Source organism: Elaeis guineensis, chromosome 1 (genome assembly GCF_000442705.2).
Source record: "Elaeis guineensis isolate ETL-2024a chromosome 1, EG11, whole genome shotgun sequence".
NCBI lineage: Eukaryota > Viridiplantae > Streptophyta > Magnoliopsida > Arecales > Arecaceae > Elaeis > Elaeis guineensis.
Genome location: NC_025993.2, coordinates 27,065,473 through 27,086,347, shown reverse-complemented (window position 1 = coordinate 27,086,347; position 20,875 = coordinate 27,065,473). Strand labels below are relative to the sequence as shown.

General features: G+C 32.7%; 1 protein-coding gene across 18 annotated transcripts in view; it reads right to left on the bottom strand.

Moving 5' to 3' along the window:
- The window catches only part of LOC105034244 (protein COFACTOR ASSEMBLY OF COMPLEX C SUBUNIT B CCB4, chloroplastic), a 73,431-nt gene extending 68,291 nt beyond the window's left edge, over positions 1-5,140 (bottom strand). For 12 of the 18 annotated variants that reach the window (XR_012138470.1, XR_012138471.1, XR_012138466.1 and 9 more), the window contains exons 1-2: positions 4,907-5,139; positions 4,669-4,835 (exon numbers count right to left, since the gene is read on the bottom strand). Coding sequence is in view for 6 of the 18 variants with exons in the window: in XM_010909310.4 (XP_010907612.1) it covers positions 4,669-4,835; positions 4,907-5,062 (323 nt within the window). In the remaining 12 variants the exon portion in view is untranslated. Of the gene's footprint in view, positions 1-4,668; positions 4,836-4,906 lie in introns of those variants that run through there. The other 6 variants (XR_002163587.3, XR_012138460.1, XR_012138461.1 and 3 more) reach the window with 2 other exon arrangements.
- Between the last annotated feature and the right edge of the window lie 15,735 nt (positions 5,141-20,875).

Here is a 20,875-nt window from a genome sequence, read left to right as displayed (position 1 = left end):
ACGAATATCAAGATTGCATTCTTGAATGGAGATTTAAAGGAAGAGGTATATATAAAATAGCCTGAAGGGTTTTTAGTACAAGAAATAAAAGACTGGTATGTAAATTAAAGAAATCCATATATGATCTTAAACAAACTTTCAGGCAACGATGCTTCAAGTTTAATCATATCATTGCTTTTTTCAGATTTAAGAAAAACATTGCTGATCAATGTATATATCTGAAGGTGAGTGAGAGTAAGTTTATATTTTTTTTATTTTATATGTGGATGATATCTTACTAGCCAGCAGTGATTTGAGTCTCTTGCATGAAACTAAAAGTATTTTGACATAAAAGATATGAAAGATGCTTATTATATTCTTGGTATAGAAATCCATCATGATAGAAATAAGAGGTTACTTGATTTATCTCAGAAAAATTATATTACTAAGATCCTAGAAAGGTTTGGAATGTCAAGCTGCTTATCAAGTGAAGTGCCAATTGTTAAAGATGATAAATTCAATAAATTTCAGTGTCCCAAGAACGAGATTGAGAAAAATTAGATAAAGGATATATCCTATGCATCTGCAGTGGATAGTCTGATGTATGCTAAGTATATACTCATCGTGATATTAGTTTTGCTTTGAAAATGCTTGGTAGATATCAGAGTGATCCAGATATGGACCACTGAAAGGCTGCCAAGTAGATGATGCACTATCTTCAAGGGACTAAAGATTACATGCTCATTTATAGAATGACTGATCAGTTGGAGGTGATCGGTTATTCAGATGCAGATTATACTGATTGCCTCGAAAGTAGGAAGTCCGCATCATGTTACATCTTTCTGTTGGCTGGTGGAGCAATCTCATGGAGCACAAAGCAGTGCATTATTGCCTGCTTTACTATGAAAGCTGAATATATAAGCTGCTACGAGGCTTCCTCACATGCTCTATAGTTGATAAAATTCATCTCAAGGCTCGAAGTTATGGATTCTATTTTCAAACTACTGAGAATTTATTGTAACAATTCTACTGTACTTTCTTTCTCTAATAGTAGCAAGATGACCAATACAAACAAGTACATTGTTATTAAGTATCTTATTGTGAATGAGAGAATTAGTAGCTATCAGATATCTATTAATTTTATTGGTATTGTTTGTATGATAGCTAGCACTTTGATAAAAGATTTAGCACCCAAAGTTTTCAAAGAGCATGTAAAAGTTATGGACATTTGTCATTGAAATATTTAATTTGTAATAGACACTTATTTTGAGATATTTTAATGGTTTGATGACTGCTATTACTTTTGTTTAATTATTGTTTGTATACATTATAGTTGATTTTTATCAAAATTAAAGTCAATAGAAGTATCATTGAATGACATAACAGTGGGACCATTATCATCAGCATTATGATTTTTGATAGCCTATATATTCCAGTATATAAGATTGGATTAAGTGAGAATTATTAATGTCATGATACATGGAAGGGAGTATGTCAATTGAGATGTATAATTGCCATGATCTGCAAATGATTTTTACTTAATCAAAGTATAAAGGATCTTTCAAGAAATAGATAATTGAGCAAATTTTAAAAATGAGTGCGCTCTCATCGAATCAATTTCAAAATTTTGATTCAGGATTGTTGTTTTGAAAATTAAAATATTTTATTTTTTAAAACAAAATATTTTTTGAAAAACTAAAGAGTTATTTTTAAGTGATAATATAGGCCAAATGGAAGAATGTTGGATTTGACTCCTAATATGATCTAATTATCACTTAGTCAGATTTAACTTTTTGGGTCCGCCACATGTTCTGAATCAATTACAGTAAGCCCAATTAATTAAAGAGTCCTATTTCTGATAAGACTTAGACTAAAAGTTCAACTCTAATTAAGATTAAGTCTTTTGATGGGGCAAGACAAGTGCAAATATAAATAAAGGTGGCCTGATCCCTTTTCTCCAACTCTCGGGAGGGTGTGACAATTCCCATCAATCATCCATGTTAAGGAAAGTAAGGAAAGAGAAGATCAACTATCCACAAAGGAAGATCAGATGCTCTGCGGGCTATGTGATCATCATATAGGTGAGACGATGGTGCAAGGTATGATTTATTTAAGATTTTGATTTTTGCATGAATCTTGGAGCACGATCCAGGCATAAAGGTATAGAATTATCTAACAGCTAGCACTCTTGTTTGCTTTATATTCTTCTAAGGTGCCATAGAAAATTTTAACTCTCAAAATTTCTGACACATCATGTTCATGTTGTATTAGTACATCCTGTCAACAAAACATTATCCCTGTCTAACTATTAATTTATGTAATCTTGCACTTAACAAGGTGAACATAGCATCATTTATCTTGTCATATCAGACTAAAGACCGTGATGCATATCATTACAATTGACACTAGAGTTTCTACACAATGATTATAGCACAAACTTATCTACGACACATTGGTTGGTATCGGGAACATGTCATTTGTATTGGGACCCAAATATATATTGGTTTGTTTTTCAACATCATTGTCTTTGCTTGATACCCTAATGTACACAAACTAAAGTCCATTATACATCATAATAAGTGGCAAGATAAGACAAACATTATTGTACTTGCGTTGTTAAATGGAAGGCTACATAAATTAATAGCCATACAATCATGGTTCACAGTACCAAGTTCAGTAACCATATCAGTAAGATGCTGGTATAGTCTCGGTACAAGTTGGCTCATGGTACCAATACTCCAATATGCTCCCATACCTAGCATTGGTTCCCTAACTATATAATACGATATGTTTGGCACCAAGCATTATTGTCTAACATGGTGAACCATGCATACAAGGATAATGTTTCATTAACAACATGAATTAATAAAACATGAGGATGAGGTCACAAAAAGTTCGAACAACATGAAACATTAGTTTGTCATACTAAGAGTTATAATGTTTTTATAATGCCCTAAAAGAACCTGAGCAAAAACAAGAACAACATACGATACAATATCACCTTTAAAAAAAAAAAACACTTAAAAATATCCTAGTCTGATTTATAGTACCTCTTCAACCATTGGAAGATCTCATCCTTGAAAACCAAATTTATCTTACAAGTTACAAAAGGCTCTCATACGCGAGATCAAGCCTGTCCTTTTTTTTTGCTTATGCAATTCTTTTTCTTCTAACAGGCACTGATACTAGAAAGAAGTTCTGAGACAATAAAGAGGACAACATGCCTGAAAGGATTTAGTTCTAGAATTTATCAAAAACGTGTACTTATATCAGTAGATCAACTTCCATTTGTTGCTTTACATGCAACCCTTGCAACCTCTACCAACCTCAAATTTAGGATCATTCTTATCAAGAACTCCCATAATAATTTTCCAATCAGGAGGGGCAACCCTATCAACAAAATTCCATACTATAGCTTCATGGGCTCTAATAAGGCAGGCTATGCCTCCAACAATGAAGGAAAACTTTTTGTCACGTTAGTAAATAATCGAGCTTACTGATCACTAGGAATCTCCACCAATGCACATGCTTAAATATTAAATATGGTGTAATTTGGAATTGCTTTAACTTTATTATCATGCAAACTGACTTAAAGCAATTTTTAGATCACTGATAGGACAGGTAGGGATCAGTTGTCTATGAAAATGGTTCTCCTAACCTTCTTTAGAGATTCCTTCTATGTCTTAGCCTTCTTAACCTCAGTCTCAATAAAGTAACTAGGATGATCAATATAGGGTATCCATCAAGATCAATTGAAATGTACACAAACAATATTAAAAAAATATAGAAGATGTAAGATTTTTTATTAGTTCACCTTGCAATTTATCTTCAAGACAAACTTCTACCAGCATCACACATACACAACAACCCTTCTTAAGTGTGAATAGTTGCTTAATAGCTAAACTATCACAGACCATACCTTCGCTTCAAAATATTAAAATACTTGAGCACAAAATAAAAGGATGGGCTAAGAAGAGTCTATGCCATGCAATATACTACAGTAGGATGGACTAAGAAGAGTCTACGCTATGCAACAGAATGAAAGTTCTCTTACTAATTCCTTAAGTATTCTCACCCATTTTACATTCAATCCATCTAATTCACTAGGCATAAACTTGACTTTTCACTTAGTTGTTCGCGCTCCTTCACCAGCCACAAACTTGCAAGATTTGAATACAATAAATTTTCTACATTAGCTCAAGGAAGAGGGCTGAAAGAGGGTCAATGCCAGCATTCTAACCATAAAACTTCAATCACTGTCAGAACTAAGATTTTTACATGAAATTTTCCTATATGTCTATATATATATATATATAGACACGCACGCGCACGCGCGCACACACATTTCTTGCTAAGTATATGTACTGCCATACTGAGAATACCTAAAACAGCCACCGAACTGCATTATTTGAATAGAAAGAGAACATTTCAGCTGTAATTCAGCTATTTGGCATGGAATCAATAAACAAATAAAGATTTAATTGATAGCATACATTCCTAAATCTTTTTTTATGCACAAACTTACACAGAAGACAAACCACACACAACCCCCCGCATTCAAATCAACCAAGATGCCATTGCACCTTATTTCTTGAATCAAAGCAAAATCCTGGTAAAACCTAGCTTTAATCGATCAACAGCAGGACAAAATTCAAGCAACGAGGGATAAACAAAAGGGAACAGAGATACCTGGAAGCATCGGCGACGGGAGATATGCCGGAGAAGGTGCGGTTAAGGAGGACAGCGAGCAAGGCGAGGCCGCCCACGAAGATGGGCAAGCTCCGGACGAACCCATCGTTGTTGGAGACCCAGTCGCTCACCAAATCCCGCTGGGGTTTTGGGCCTCTGTAAGCCCCCTTCGCACCAAAGAAACCAAAGTTATAGAGAGAGAAAAGAGAAGAAAGATGAGAAAGGAGAAGAGAGGTACCTGAGAATAAGCCGAGGGAGGAGAAGGAAGAGGAAGAGGGGAAGAGGATGCTCTGAGAAGAGGCGAGAACGGGACTGGCGAGGAATGGCGACGGAGAGGAAGGCGAATGGGAGGAGAGTAGAGGGTTCGAAAGAGAAGAAGGCCGCCCACCTCCATTCGCCAAATCTTTGGGAGGTCGTCTCGTGGTGCTTAAGAACCAGAGTAAAGCGAGAGAAGGAAGCAAATATCCATCATCCATTACCGTTAAAAAAATATCATTGTGCGAATAAAAATAGCCGTCGAAAAACTATCCTGAAACAAATGTCCATCCCCCATAACCGGTTTGCTCGCAGGATTTCGGCACGTGGATTTTTTATATTAATTTTAAAATAATTATCAAAATAATATCGAACTCAAATTATTTATAAAAATATTATTTAAAAAAATTATATTTTTAAAAAATAATTTTTTTTATTAACTCACCAACCTAACCAGCTAACGACTTATTTTAAAAGATAATTTTCTTTGTCAACTCACCAATCTAACCATCAACTAGTGGTCAGATGGACCAGAGAATGAGTCATCCTTTGATAGGATGACTCTATAATTAATAGGACAACTCTATAATTTATAACTCCCCCATTCTCCCCTCTATCTTATTTACATTTCTCCCCCATTTATATCTTATTTATATTTCTTTATTTTAAGTTAATATCCTCATTTATTTTATTCTCTATTAATTTTAAAATATAAATATAAATAAGCAAATCCCTTCCATTTAAAATCAATAAAAATATCAAAAAAATTAAAATCTTTAAGAATAAGAAGTCAAAACTTGGGTTTTAGTTCAAATTTTTTCAAACCCGAAACTTTTAAAACTTTTCTGCTTAAGAACGAATAGATTAAAAGATCTCAAAATTCATTAAAAATTATTTTATGACTCATTAACATCCAAGGATCAATTACCACTAATTTTGATTTCAAAAAAATACATATTTGATATAGCCCTCCATATAGATGATAGTTTTCTAATTTAAAAAATTTTTAAAATATATAACAGTAGATAGTCACAAATTGTACCCAACTGGCTAGGTAAGTTTAATTCAAAGTAGTTTATAATTTAATTTTTTAAATTATAAACTACTTTAAATTAAATTTACTTTACCAAAATTTGTTGAAGCTAGTTGGGCATAATTTATGACTACCTGCTGTTACGGATCCTGAAAATTTTCTAAGTCAAAAAACTAACACCTATATAGAGAGCTATATAAAATATGTATTTTTAAAAACCAATTTTGACCGTAATTAATCCTTAGATGTTAGTGCGTCACAAAATAATTTTTAATGATTGAGAATCATTTTTAATTGATCCTTCGAACCTATGGGGTCATACTCAAAAGAAGTTTCTGACTGATCATGTGGTTGATCAACGATTGAGAATCATTCAAGAGCTTAATCGTTAATTCGATTGATGATTAATCTTATGCAAAAGTTATAATAAATTAATTCATCAAATATTAGTAGATTAATAGAAGATTAATTAATAATTAAATTGCTGATTAGCTCAATTTGATTGAGCAAAGAAGATTAAATAAAATTTAATTAAATTAGATTCAATTAGGTTTGATCTGATTATGTTATAAAATGATCTAATCACTAACGGAAAATTATCTCTGATTTGATCAGGACTTTAGTTCAATCAATTTTTAATTTGATTAAAATTTAATTAAAAATTTATGAACCTAATTAGATTAGATTTCATATATTTTATTTAGGCTAAACTAAATGTGATTTGGTTTGGATTCAAATAAGAAAATTAAGAGTCCTTATTGGAATAGGACTCTTCTCTCTTGCGCCAATCCAGTTTGCATGGCATATATCTCTACGCACAAAACTATTTTATATGAGATTTTTTTACACCAAAGAATCTTTTTCCTTCTCTATCTCATGTCTAAATCTAATTTGATTTTGATAAAAGAAAGATTTTAAAATTAGATTTCAAATATTCCTTATCAAGAGAATCTGTTCTCATCCAGATCAACCTCTCCACGTCAACTTATTTTTTTCTCCTTATATGTGTGACATTTTGAAAAAAAAATTTATCGAAGATCAGTTGGACAACTGATTTACTGTGAAAAAATATGGGAAGGGACATCTCATATTTTTTTAGGTGTGGTTTGGTGTGAAATCATGAGAGGAGGCGATATCTTATGGTAGAGTCCATGATCTTTAGGACTCTTCATCTAACTTATTACATGCCTATAAAAGGAGATTTATTTCTCTCTTTTGTGCTTGTAAGAGGCCAGAGAAAAGGGCTTTCACATTGAGAAGTCCTTGGCATGGGTTCATGGTGTGAAAAGAGAAGGAGAGTCCTTTCTCTTGGGGTGTGCGCATTCAGATTTTTGGTCCTTTGTGTTTGGAAAGAGAGAAAAAATAAGAGAAAAATTATTTTCTTCTCAATCTTTTTTTTATCTCTTCATCTCCTCCAGAAGTCCATCTTCAATCTCTGAAAAAATTTAGTTAAGAAGAAGGTCTTCATGTGAGCTAGCACTCCCGAGAAGACCGATCAGATCAGGGTTTCGAGTGGATTTTCTGTAAAGGTCGGACACATATACGGCTGCGAGCAACCAACAAGGATCCTCTCTACTATATCTCTCAATAATGATAATCATTAATCCGCACTCAGGTATCGAGTTCTGAACTCAGATTAGAAGTAGATATGATTTACTGCTCACATGTATGCATGCTGATTTTATCTTCAGTATTGTTTCAGATTTTATATGCAACATATCATGTCATAGATCTTAAAGTAGGTTGATTTGATGATTAGATCATATATATGTTAGATTAATTTGATTAATCTAATTATCTTTTACTGTAATTTATTTGAAAAAATTTGGAAATACATACATGAAATCGCCTACATTCACCAACAGTGGTATCAGAGCCTAGGTTCGTTATGACATAATTTATGTACATATCAAATTAAAAATTTAATTTTTTTAAAATCTGATATATATGATATTTAGATCTAAATTTAATTAATGATTGATCGCACAAACTGATATAAGATTGTCCTGCTGTTAGATTTACCCCTTACTGTGAAAAGATTGTCTTAGTTTGTGCTGATCATTGATAAAATCTGATTTTATGTCATGCATGTGATATTTATGATTTGATTTAGATGTGATCTAAGATTGTAATCAGATCTGATGTAATTTAGATTAGATCTAAATTCAAGTATATATGATATGTAATTAGATTAGATGATTCGATTAGCAAGTACTTGGATTGGGTTGATCACCAGGTCATCTGATCATAGGAGCAAAAAAAGTTTAAAGATTCTCTCTTTTCATTCGATGGGATATTCTTATGATGTGTAGGAGTGCCATATGATTAGATCTCATAAAGAAGAATGTAAAAAGAAGAATTTAGTTTTCTGCAAAACTCTAGATCTTGAAATCCTAGGTTTGTTATATGTAATACAAAGTTGTATGAAAAATAAGACATCTAATCTATATGATTAAAATTATTTTAATCATGATAAAATAAAATCTCAAATTATAAAAATTTTAGATATAATCTAAAAATATTACGATTGATTTTATTTTAGTGTTATATAAGAATTTTCAGATCTGAAACTCTTTGAATCATACTCACACAATTACTGAGCTGATCCAGTTTTGAACTGAGTTGACTCAGTCTCCTTATGTAGCCGGCTCAATGTTGATTGAGTCAACTCAGTTTCAGAATAAAAAATTTTTACATAAAATTTATTGTAAATTATTTATAAAATAAAAGGTTAAAATTATTTCAAACTATAACCTAAACCCATGTTGATGCTGAACTTAATTGAGAATTAAGTGTAGAATCAATTAGATCTAGAATTGTGAATTAAAGATTTAATGTCATTCGCATAAAATATGGAGGTATGGGTTAGCTCAAATCAGGTCCTTTTAATTGGGTTAGACCTAAGGTTAGAATCAAAGAATTAATTGATCATGTAGAAAAATTGATTAAGTTTAATCAAATATGGAATTAGATTAATCAGAGTTTTTCTAATACAATAGTTGTAGATGATCAAGTCCATATCTTTGATTAGACCAAATAGACTTTGATTGTGGCTCAGTGGTTGAATCCGAATCATTAGGTTGGTCAAATTGAAACTAATTAACCAATTGGTGTTTAAGTAAAGTTTAGCATTTCGATCGATGATTTTTAATTAGAGCGGCTTATCTGGCCATTTCGATGGTGTCTAAGACAAGCTTAACAGACCCTCCCATCAATCTCACTTACCTGATCAATTTGGTGGATTATATCTTGATTAGACTGCTAAGTGATTCGAGTTGACCCATGTCATTAAGATTGATTAGACTGATCTAGGTGCCAGTTCTACCAGCATGATCTTAATTCAATTCAATAACTTGGTGAAGTCAGTGGAAGGATTGTGGTTTATTGGTTGATCTCTTCTCTTTTCTTAATTCATAAAATTAAATCTTCTAAATTATTAGATTCTTAAAATGAGCTAACTATGGAGATAACTAGATCATAACCTTTCATTAAATTGGTTGATAATAGGTCCATTAGTATGATGATCATTGGAGGCCTAAAGGCCTGGTGTTCATCTGCTATTGAAATTATTATTCAATAATATGATGACTTAGTCGAGTCTCTCTGTCAAGTGGTCAGGTTAGCCAGTCAAAGTCGGACCTGATTATTTAATAGTTGGATTCGTAAGTATGATCATGTTAATGGTTGGACCTAACCAGGACTTGCAGAAAAGACCAAAATCAACTGAAAAGTTATCTGGGGCTAAATCAATTAGTAAAAATTGTTTGATGAAATAATTGGTTAAGAACCTACCCATAGATGTACATGGGTGAGTCGATCAAAGTCGGACTCGTGTGCAGTCTGTGTGGATTCTAGTACCCACTAAGAAATTAGAATAATTCCTCAGATTGAAGGTAAAGGCTATCAATTCGATTAAAATAGTGAAAGAACCTTTCAACTAAAGTTCAAGTCTTTAGGCTTAATCAATTCATAAATATAGAGGTCTTGAATTTTTTCTTTCAGTTATGGCTAGATGTCTGTTGCTCCATTCACTGTTTGACAGTGACTTACAGGATCCAACTTCGATAATTGATATCGAAAGTTGTAAATAGTTCTAGAACATGAATGGATCCTAAATATGATTATGGATCCAGCACCTGATGTTTCAATATCCAACATATGTGATGCGATCAAAGACACTTATCAGAAGTGACCAAATGATTATATCACCATGTGATATTTTTAAGAGCAGCAAAGGACACGAATTTAGTTGTAAATTTGATGATCCTCAGTGGGAGGAAATCTTTTAATATTGAAGGAGTTTTTTTTGCACCTCTGAAGATGTGTATTCAGTGAGGTAATAGTTTTTTGAGAAAAAAATAGAAAAGAATGTGCAAAACAATTGTGTTTGGACAAATGAGTCCGAACTGACAAAAGAGTCTAAGATTAATTTAGTCTGACAAAGTTCCTTGATCCGAACAGGTAAAAGAAGAGAAATCAGCAAAAGATTGCTGGACAAGATATTTATATGATAATACCTTATGATTTTTCTATTTGTGACACTACTATCTCGGTATTGGATATCGAAAGTCTATACAAATTAGTGCAACGACTTCAAATTAGTAGAAAGATTGAAAACAGCAAGAGATTCTTAAATGTTGGAGATGGAAGTCATGTTTCAATCTTGATTTTAGAAATTATCGAGCTTATTTTTAATTCTACCAATATCATTTTAGTAATTGTCACTATTGTCTAATGATTTTTATGATATCATTATGAATGATGTCAAAATCATGTGGACAACTGAGAAATAGCATTTACGAATAATCACAGCCTGTTAGTATATAGTACACAATAATCAAACTCCTAAAGTAGATAATATCATGGATTCCTATCTTTGATAATTTAAACTCGATCATATAAGCAAGAATAGGATCAACAGGATAATTCTCAAAGTCCATAATTATGAATCATTATCAACATGTCAATCCTATCTCCTTAATAAGATGATCAAGTTATCTTTTGTTGGAAAAGATGAATGAGCCAATGAAGATTCTGAGTCTGATACATTGGACTACGAACATATTTGCCATAAATTTAAATTATTTAAAATATTTAAATAATTCTATAATAAGGTAGAAAAATAAACTAAGAAGAGCATTGAAATCCTTTGATCAGACCAAGGAAGAGAATATTTTTCTGATGAGTTTTTGACATATCTAGAAGAGAATAAGATTCTCTCTTATTGAAATCAACTTTGTTAGACATAGTTCGTCCATAATAGGGTTTACAAGTTTGCCAGTCTCCTCTTAGGTTTATACTCTTAAGACTATTTATCATGTTCTGAACTAGATTTCGAACTAATCAATCGCAAAAACTCTATATGAGATATGGACTAGGCATAAGCCAATACTTTCTTATCTTAGGGTTTGGAAGTGCTTAGTTTATGTCGAGCATTTGTAGACCGATTAGCTTGGATCCTGGTTCCATATATATTATTCTATAGGGTACCCCAAAGAATCTAGGGGATATAACTTCTACTATGCTAAAGAATAAGAGTTGTTCAGTATTCTTTTTAAAAAAAGAATGCCTTGGTGAAGGTACTAATGCATTTAATATAAAACTTATAAAGTTCGACAGGTAAAAGAACCGACACAATCTGCTGAATCTATAGAATCAAATTTGATTAGATCAAATCTGGAACCTATTATAAAAGCACCATGAAGGAGATCTGGTAGAGTAGCATATTCATCGAATAGATACTTCAGTTTCTAGTTCTCGGATGTGATCATGTTGAACTTGATAAGAACAATAAGGATCTGATCACCTACATAGATGCTATGCAGAGGTTTGACTCTGATTAATGACTTGGAGCCATAGAGTCCGAAATAAAGTCTATAATGGTCAACGGTGTATGGACACTCATTGATCCACTCGAAGGGGTAATGCCCATATAGTGTAAATGGATCTTCAATAAGATCAGAGAGCACAGACGAGAAGGTGGAGACTTACAAAGCTCGTCTAATTGCCTAAGAATTTTGTCAATATTATGATGTTGACCATAACGAGACATTTTCTCCTGTGACAATACTAAAAATTTCAGAGTTGGAATGTGTATTTTGATAAGTGATCAAAATGCATAGCTTCGTTAAGAAGAAAGAAGAACCCTGCAAATACAAATGGGTTAATAGTTCTGTGAGTATATTTTTTATTTTCATGTAAATAAAATTCTCTTAATCGGGAATGACATTCCTTACATTATAGGTAATAAAGGTTTCACTATTATTATTATTCTCCATAAAGAACTTTGTGAAAAATATTCCTCATCCTAGAGATGAAGATCTATAGAGATAGATCTAAGAGGCTGCTTGAGTTTTCTCAATCCAATATACATAGAGTATTTATGAGTAGAATTTGTTCTATCATGTACACCATATAAGAGATCGGATATGGTATACTTATTAGGATAGTGAGTGAATACTTGCAAGATCCAGATAAGAATCACTGGAAGGTCATCCTTAAGTATTTGAGAAATACTAAAGACCGATGACTCGATTATGAAAAATCTGACTTAAAATTTATAGAGTATGACTCTAATTTTTAGTTGGATATAATAATAGAAAGAATGTATCAGAATACATCCTTATGTTAAATAATGAAGTAATCTGCTGGAAAGATTCCAAGCAGAGCAATATAGTCAAATTCAAATTGCGAGGCAGAATATATTGCAGCATTCGATGCTTACAAGAAAGATATGTGATTGTACAGGTTCATTAGCAAGCTAGGAGTGGCATCCTTCGATAATGGTCTTGCTGTATTGTACAGCATCGAAATGATAGCTCATGTCAAGAAGCCGAAGTCTTATTAGCTTACCAAGCATTTTGCATCACTACCACTTTATTTAGAAAATCTGTTAAGGTGATGTCCATCTTTAGAAGATTGATGAAAAGAAAAACTTGACCAACCCATTTACTAAAGTGTCGGTATCTAGGAGTTTTGAGATGATAAATCAAAGATGGGTATATGATATTATACTGATTGGCTTTAGTCCAAGTGGAAGTTGTTGAGAATTGTGTCCTAAAGCCAATCGTTTGACGATTATGCTAATTATAAATGTATATAAATTAATAAATAATAAAAATTATTTGGTAATTTTTATCATAAGATTATATCTTCTAATGAACTCCTATATTGTGATGAAATCCTTAGGACTACTTTGATCAATAAAGGAGGATTTATCGTGTAGTCCTTAAATTGGTTCGCGACCAAATGATACGCTATTACTAGGACGATAGTGATATCAAGTGTAGATCGTTGTGTGTCATATGCATTGGTTGTTCTCATAATCAAATGAAGTAAAAATACTAATATGACATATAGATAAGATATAGGAGTACATCATCACTGAACGTGACCAACTGCGGAGCACTCTGCTGTCAAGGGTAGCTCACGAAGGGTATGGGTATAAGTGTCCCTCCGACTTGAGATCACCATGGTGACTTGCAAGTAACTCACTGTACTTTGATGTTGGACTAATCGAGTTTCTAATTTAGTGATGGAAGATTTCTAGATGCAGTCAAGTACTTATTAAGTCGGTGCGTGAGTCAAGATGTGATTGATCCCTTCGAATTAGTAGGAGATATGCATCAATGTATTTCAATTTAGTAGAATCTGAGCCCAGATAATTCATGTGATGGATTTAAAAAAGATTAAAATATAATATGGATAACTTATCCAAGATTGATAGTTAAATTCTAGATCGTTCTCGAGTATTATGGTCAAAAAGATGAATTATACGATAATCATACGCTAATAGTTTCTTGAATGTTGCTTCGCCTTCATTCGACCTATCCAGATATCGGGTCATCATTGCTAGATGGTTACATCGATTGGTTCAGAAAGTTATTTCTGTACTATCAGCTTAGATTCGAACCTATGGGATCACACTCAAAAAAAATTTTGACTGATCATATAGCTGATTAATGATTGAGAATCATTCAAGGGCTTAATCGTCAATTCGATTGATAATTAACTTTATGCAAAAATTATAATAAATTAATTTATCAAATATTAATAAATTAATAGAAAATTAATTAATAATTAGATTACTGATTAGCTCAATTTGATTGAGCAAAGAAGATTAAATAAAATCTAATTGAATTAGATTCAATTAGGTTTGACCCAATTAGATGACCTAATCGCTAAAGGAGAATTATCTCTGATTTGATCAGGACTTTGGTTCAATCAATTCTTAATTTGATTAAAATTTGATTAAAAATTTATAAACCTAATTAGATTGGATTTTATATATTTTATTTGGACTAAATCAGATGTGATTTCGTTTGAATTCAAATAAGAAAATTAAGAGTCCTTATTAGAATAGGACTCTTCTCCCTTGCGCCAACCCAATTTGCATACCATATATCTTCATATACAAAATTATTTTGTAAAATATTTTTTTATATCAAAGAGTCTTTTTTCTTCTCTATCTTACATCTAAATTTAATTTATTTTTGATAAAAAAAATTTTTAAAATTAAATTTTAAAATATTTCTTTTCAACAGAATCTGTTCTCATCCAGATCAACCTCTCCATGCTAACTTATTTTTTTTCTTCTTATATGTATAACATTTTGAGGAGAATTTTTATAGGAGATCAGTTAGAGAATTAATTTATCATAAAAAAATATGAGAAGGGGCATCTCATATTTTTTTGGTATGAAATCATGAGAGGAGGCGACATCTTATGGTAGAGTCCATGATCCTTAGGGCTCTTCACCCAACTTATTACATGCCTATAAAAAGGGGGTTTGTTTCTCTTTCTTTTGTGCATGTAAGAGGCCAGAGAAAAAGACTTTCACATTGAGAAGTCCTTGGGCATGGGTTCATGATGTGAAAAGAGAAGGAGAGTCCTTTCTCTTGGGGTGTGCACATTCAGATTTTTGGTCCTTTGGGTTTGGAAAGAGAGAAAAAATAAGAGAAAAATTATTTTTCTCTCTATCTTTTTTTATCTCTTCATCTCCTCTAGAAGTCCATCTTCAACCTCTAAAAAAATTTTAAAGATTTAAAAAAAAGATTCAGATCAGTCAAGAAGAATATCTTCGTGCGAGCTTGCACTCCCGAGATGATCGATCAGATCAGGGCTTCGAGTGAATTTTTCATAGAAACTGGATGCATGTGCAACTGTGAACAACCAGTAAGGATTCTCTCTACCATATCTTTTAGTAGCGATGATCATCGATCCGTACTCAAGTATCGAGTTCTGAACTCAGATTAGAAGTAGATGTGATCTACTGCTCACATGTATGCATGTTGATTTTACCTTCAGTATTTTTACAAATTTTATATGCAATATATCGTGTCATAGATCCTAGAGTAGATTAATTTGATGATTAAATTATATACATATAAGATTAATTTGATTAATCTAATTATCTTTCACTGTAATTTATTCGAAAAAAATTCAAAATACATACATGAAATCGCCTACATTTATCAACAATTTTATAATCAGGGAATGCTGCTATGGCAAGCAGAGTACGGATGGATTTCAGCATAGCTATGGGTGAAAAGGTTTCATGATAGTTAATATCTTCATGTTGACTATAATCTTTCATGACTAACCTTGTCTTATAGGTCTCTACCTTACCATCCGACCCGATCTTTCTTTTGTAAATCCATTTACACCCAATAGGTATGATACCTTCAAGTGGATCTATTAAAGACCAAATCTGATTGGAATGCATGAAGTCAATTTCTGACTTCATCGTTTCTATCCATTTCTCAGAGTCTATATCTAACATTACCTCATTGTAGATTTTGGGATCATTCCTAATGTCCCTATCTCTCACAAGGAACACTTCCTCCAAATCTTCTATAAGAATATCTAAGTACCTTTCAAGAGGACGAGAGATCCTATTTGATTTACGAGGTAGAGAAGGTATCACGTCTACTAGCTCATTATTGGGTTCAAGTTCTTAGACTCGATACTCTTCAAAGACTTTCTCTTCGAGCTCAATCTTCCTCTCACTACCTCTATCTTGGATAAATTCTTTTTTCAAAAATATGGCATGACGACTCACAATCACATTGTAATCCTCAGAAAGATAGAAATAATATTTCATGATTTCTTTAGGATACCCTATAAAGCGAGCCCTAAAGGATCTAGCCTCTAACTTGTCTATCTACGGTTGTTTGACATGGGTCAGACATCCTCAAATCTTGAAATATCCAAGAGTTGGCTTCTTACCATGTCATAATTCATATGGTGTGGTAGGAACGGATTTAGAGAAAATCCGATTCAAAAGATGAATCCAGTAAGCAAAGTATATCCCCAGAGAAAGTCAGGAAAATCTGTGAAGCTCATCATAGATCGGACTATGTCTAATAAAATTCGATTCCTCCTTTCAGATATCCTATTGAGTTGAGGTGTTCCTAGAGGTGTCTACTATGAGACTATGCCATTATCTTTGAGATAGATCTGATATTTTGTACTAAGATATTCTCCTCTTCGATCTGATCGAAGAATCTTTATGAATTTTTCAATCTATTTTTCTACTTCATGTTTAAACTCTATGAACTTTTCAAAGGCTTTAGACTTTCGGTGCATCAAATATACAAATTCATATTATGAATAATCATCGGTAAAGATTATAAGGTAGATATAGCCACCTCTGACTTGTACATCAAATGGGCCACATACGTCAGTGTGTATCAGGGCTAATATCTCAGTGGTCCTTTCTCCTTGTCCCACAAAGGACAACTTGGCTATTTTTCCTTGAAGACATCATTCATAAACTGGATAAGACTCAGAAGTCAATAGTTCGAGAAGACCATCTTTCTCCAGTTCATTTTTTCTCCAATATGGCCTAGCCTAAAATGCCACAGATACTTTTGGCTAATCCTATCTCTAGGTTTTTTAGATCCTATAATATTCACTATTTGCTCGTTAATATTTACACTCATATCAGTATGCAAATGGTAAAAACTATCGATCAAGAAAGCACGTGCAATAATTTTATTTCTGAAATAAATTGAACACATATCTTTATTGAAATAAAAATTATAGCTATTATGTGCTAGCACAGAGATAGAAATCAAATTTCTACTGGCTACAAGTACGTAATAACAATCTTTCAAAAGCAAACTAAGTTCTAATGATAGTCGCAGAGGATAGGTTCCGACAGCCACAGCAGCAACTCTTGCTCTATTGCTGATCTGGAGAGTGATCTCACCTTCTCTCAGCCTCCTAACTTCTTCAAGACTCTACATTGAAGTGCACAAATGAGCACTTGAACTAGAATCAAGAACCCAACTAGAAGAAGAAGAAATCGTTAGATTAGTTTCAATAACGAGCATTTCAGATGTACCTTCAGAAGACCCATCCTTCTTCCTGCTCTTGACAGTCGCCAGGTAGGCCAGACACTTCCTCCTCCAGTGGCCTTCAACATTGCAATGAAAATACTTTTTCTTATCGTTGGCCTTCTTAGGAACCTACTTCTTGGGCTTGGCCTCATTTTTTTGCTTTTCTACGGATTTTTTTCTTCTTAAAAAAAGATTTTCTTTTGAAGAAAGTCCGCTCCACAGCTAGAACTGTACTCCTTGAACTCTTCAAGGTGCCCTCTGCAGTCACCAGCATATTCAATAACATCGACAAAGTAGCATCGATCTTATTTATATGGTAGTTCATGATGAACTGTCCATATGAACCAGAAAGAGACTGAAGAATCAGATCCACCTGCAGTTCCTTATCCATGTTCATTCCGAGCTTCTAAAGCTCCTTTATATCCTTGATCATTATCAAACAATGATTATTGACAGACTGCCCATCAGGTATCTTCGCTCTAAAAAGTCTTTGAGAGATCTCAAAGCGACCTGTGCGACTCTGTTCACTATATAACTCTTGCAGGTGAACCAGTATTTTTCTGACAATCCTCATGTCTTTATGCTGTTGCTGAAGATCATTGGACATGGATGCTAAGATATAGCACTTCACCATATTATCTTCATCCATCCACTTCTTAAGTGTAGCATATTGATCAGCAGATGGGCGAGCAGGTAACACAGGTGGTGCTTCCTGATCTAAGATGTATTTTTCAAAATTGAGAACAATTCTCAGATTCTGGAGTTAGTCTTTGTAATTGGTGCCAATCAACCTATTTGTATCGAGGATTTGGGCTAAAGAGTTTAAACTCGACATGATTATCTGCAGAAAAAATAGTTTTTAGTTAGATTTTGTATTTATAAGATTGTTTATTCTATAGATTTTAAAAATAAATAAAGGCTCTCACTATTTTTTCGAATCTTTCACACTCCTCGGGTGGAGAAACGAAAATCTATATACGATCAATTTCAAGTGGGTACTGCGATCTCATTAATCTATACACACCTCACCTAATAGTTATTGATGAGTACAGATCAATGAGTAGACAATACTTTGTCCATTGCTTCACTCAGCTAGATGCTGTGAGCTTGGTCTCTAAGTCCTGTGGTATCACCTAATAGTTATTGGCATATTTTTTAGTTAAGTCAGACTCATCATTCATTTGTGAGTGCAAAGCTATCATTGAGACCCTCACCTAACAGTTATTGAACCCAACCCCATCTTTATCTCGGAACATCAAATATCAATAGAATGATTGTACTTTCTTGATACAACCGAATCACCATAATCAGTCGAGAACGATCAACGTCAGGAAGGCACTCGCATCTCTACAATGATGGAAGACCTCTAGACTTAATATTTAATGAAGAGATTTAGATTTAGATCTCTTCTAAATTAGTAGATCTGACATCCGACTGATTAAATTAGATCAGCATATCAATATATCTAACCATCCTAGTCGGCATGGTTGAACTCGAGTCAACAAGTAGCCTAACACGAAACTGAATCTCTCAAGATGGTCAGGTAAGTTAAGATACGTGGGGATCCCCCCATTGCTTTTCTTAAACATCAATTAAAATTGATCAGGTCAGACAACGAAACCAATTAAATAACCACCATTAAATACTTGCCTTAGACATCAAATTGGTCGTTTAGAATCAATTAGATTAACCTATTAAAACGACGTGAACCATTGAGCCAAATTCGGTCTTGAGTCAATCAACTCACATCAAAATATGAATCGATGTGACAAACTACAACTAAACTCATCTTTGAGCCCCTTTGATCTAATCTTAATCATCCATCGATTAGGTTTAATCAACTGCTTAAAATCGAAAATAGGTTCTAGTCTGATCTAATCAATTAGATCCTAATTGTAGTTTGATCACTAAACCTAATTAGTTCAACCTATACCCACATACAACAACATAATTTTAGATCTAAAAATAATTTTTAGATTATATTTCATTACATGCAATTAGTGACTTATGATCTTGAAACTATTTCAGATCTAAATCTAGTTTTATATATCAAATATATGTAGTTTCAGATCTAAATAAAAATATATCTCATATACATCAAATTTTAGATCTAAAACTAAATTTATACATATCAAATATATATAAAACTAGATCTGAAATAATGATTAAAATATTTTGAAAATATCTTTTCAAAAATCTATTCACATCAAACTAGGACAACCTTATATCAGTTTGATGTAAATTTTTAATCACTCTAATTTCAGATCTAAACTCAAAATTAAATATATCACATATGCTAATTTTCAGATCTAAAAGATTTGATTTAATTATTTTAAAAATAATTTTCAAAATCGATCAATCTTGTGCTAGAACAATCTTTGCAATATAGGAGGTATATCAGGACAACTTTATATCAGCATAAAATTGATTTTAAATGATTAAAACTCTCAGATCTAATCTAAAAATTAGATCATATGTGTTTTCAAAATCTGTGACTCTAATACCATTGTTAGAAAATTGGATAGACAGCATGTATAGATTTCAAAATTTTTGAAATATGCAGTGAAAAATAAAATGAGTTAAACCCTTTAACCCCATATGCAAGAGATCAAATCTAATGCTACCCAAGCTCAGAAAAAAATATATGTATACAATCTGAAATTTAAAAATAAATATGAGATCAAATCTCATTACCTTGGTACGGATAGATATTTACTGCTTCTGATGATCACGGATTCGTAGATGCTCGAGCTGCACATGTGTCCAACCTCTAGGATATCTATCGAGATCAATCTCGAACTGATTTCTTCTCGTAGAAGATTTTTCTTTCCAAAAAGAATCTTCACTTGGAGCACTTTGATCAACACTTTGATCTGGACTGCAAGATCAATTCCTTAATCAGTAGCCTTCTTCTTTTTCTCTTCGATCTTCAATCTCTAAGTAACCAAGCACTACCTCTTGGCATGTGGAAGAGGGGGCCCAACTCTTGGGCATGGGAAGGAAGAGAGGGAGGAGAGGAGGCATGGAGAAGGAAGAGAGAGAGATTTTTCACTAAAAATCAATTAGCTAGGAACCCTAAAGACATACCCTTTATATAGGCACTATTCTGACGCAAAATAGGAACCTATTTATCTTAAAAAGGTAGATCCTTATCTCATAAGAATCCTCTACCTTTTTAATCTAATTTATTTCAATTTAAACTAGATATAAATGGTATATGATCCCTCTGAATTGGTAGGAGATATACATCAGTATATTTTAATTCAGCAAAATCTTGATCAGGATAATCTATGAGATAGATTTAAAATATTGAAATATAATGTGATCAATTTAATTAGGATTGACAGTTAAATCTTATGTCACTTTGAGCATTTGGGTCAAAGGGATGAATTATACGATAATCACTGGGACTGAGATTCTATCATTTATGAAGAATTAATTAGTAATTAGATTATTAATTAACTTAATTTGATTGAGTAAAGAGTTTTGGAATAAGTCTAATTGAATTAGATTCAGTTCGACTTAGATTGAGATTGATATGATCAAATCCAATTATAAGAGAAATTTGATCCTGATT